The sequence below is a fragment of the Priapulus caudatus genome, unplaced genomic scaffold (assembly GCF_000485595.1).
Source record: "Priapulus caudatus unplaced genomic scaffold, Priapulus_caudatus-5.0.1 Scaffold748, whole genome shotgun sequence".
NCBI classification, from domain to species: Eukaryota; Metazoa; Priapulida; class Priapulimorpha; order Priapulimorphida; family Priapulidae; genus Priapulus; species Priapulus caudatus.
In genome coordinates, this window is record NW_014577809.1 from 103,170 (window position 1) to 104,489 (window position 1,320).

At 37.3% G+C, this 1,320-nt stretch overlaps 1 protein-coding gene across 1 annotated transcript in view; it reads left to right on the top strand.

Annotated features, from left to right (window-relative positions):
* Positions 1 to 1,320, top strand: part of LOC106813269 (protein O-mannosyltransferase 1-like) — a 32,536-nt gene that overhangs the window by 15,088 nt on the left and 16,128 nt on the right. Inside the window, exon 9 of the mRNA XM_014817369.1 lies at positions 66 to 321. Within this exon, the coding sequence (XP_014672855.1) occupies positions 66 to 321 (256 nt within the window). The remainder of the gene's footprint in view (positions 1 to 65; positions 322 to 1,320) is intronic.

Sequence of the window (1,320 nt, forward strand, 5' to 3'; positions counted from 1 at the left end):
ATATATATATGGAGAAAGAGAGAGAGAGAGAGAGGGAGACAGAAATATATCAGGATCTAGGCAGATATTGGCAATTACATTATAGTATGTCAAATTTGTATAACAGGTGGCCCGTATTTTTGCACGTTCAGTGATTCCATGGTGGTTGATCAAACACCACAACCACTGAAACATGGAGACGTAGTGGAGCTGGTGCATGGAATGACAAATCATGCCCTTAACAGCCACAACGTCGCGGCACCCTTAACCCCATCAAGCCAAGAGGTCACCTGTTACATTGATCACAATGTCTCCAGTCCTGCACACACACTGTGGAGGATCGTAAGTCATAAATCACCTCTGGCGCTGGCTATGGGTGAAGTCAGTCTACTTACTCTCGCTCTTTCTCTCTCTCTCACTCTTTTGTTATCACCTCCCCCCTCCCTCTCTTGCTTGAAGGTTAGGTTGAAACTTGTTCGGTCTGAACAGGTTTCTAACCAGGAAGTGGGACAGTCGTTTGCACTTTCAGTACTTCCCCAGTGAGTCTTAGTGACCTTAAACAATTATGCTGCATGTAACTCGGAACGAGTTTGTGAAGAAAACATTTTGAAGTATATCTATAATGTTTAGTTATCAACACTAATATTTCACTCCTCGTGGTAGAGATGACAATTGGTGGAAATTATGCATGATGGGAGTGGTGCAGATATACAGCCTACACAATTAGGCCTGCATATGGCAATGTGATAGATTAATAGATCTGCGACTGAGTGCAAGTGGCTTTAAAACGCATATTAATGTTATATACTCGATAGGAAAATCAACGAGCAAAGATAACTGCGATTTAAAATGTGTAAAATAGCATTGCCATAATGAGTCAAACGTAAGGTGAACGTAAAACGAAAGACCTAGCTAATGCTTCTGTAGAAATATCCTCGCATGCATGATGTACGGGGCGCCATGCAGGACAGGCATTTTTGTACCTATAAACTTGACAAAAATGAGTTTTGTGGACCAAAACTCAATTTTGTCTAAAAAAACTCAATTGAATAAAAATTGAATAAAAAAACTCAATTGAATTGAATCAATTTCAAATTGAATCAATTTTCAATCAATTTTGAATCAATTTTCAATTTTGAATCAATTTTCAATTTTGAATCAATTTTAAATTTTAAATTGAAAAAACTCAATTTCAATTGAATAAAAAAACTCAATTCTGTCTCACAAAACTCAATTTTGTCGCACAAAAGTCAATTTTGTCTCACAAAACTCAATTCTGTCTCACAAAAGTCAATTTTGTCTCACAAAACTCAATTCTGTCTCACAAAAGTCAATTTTGTG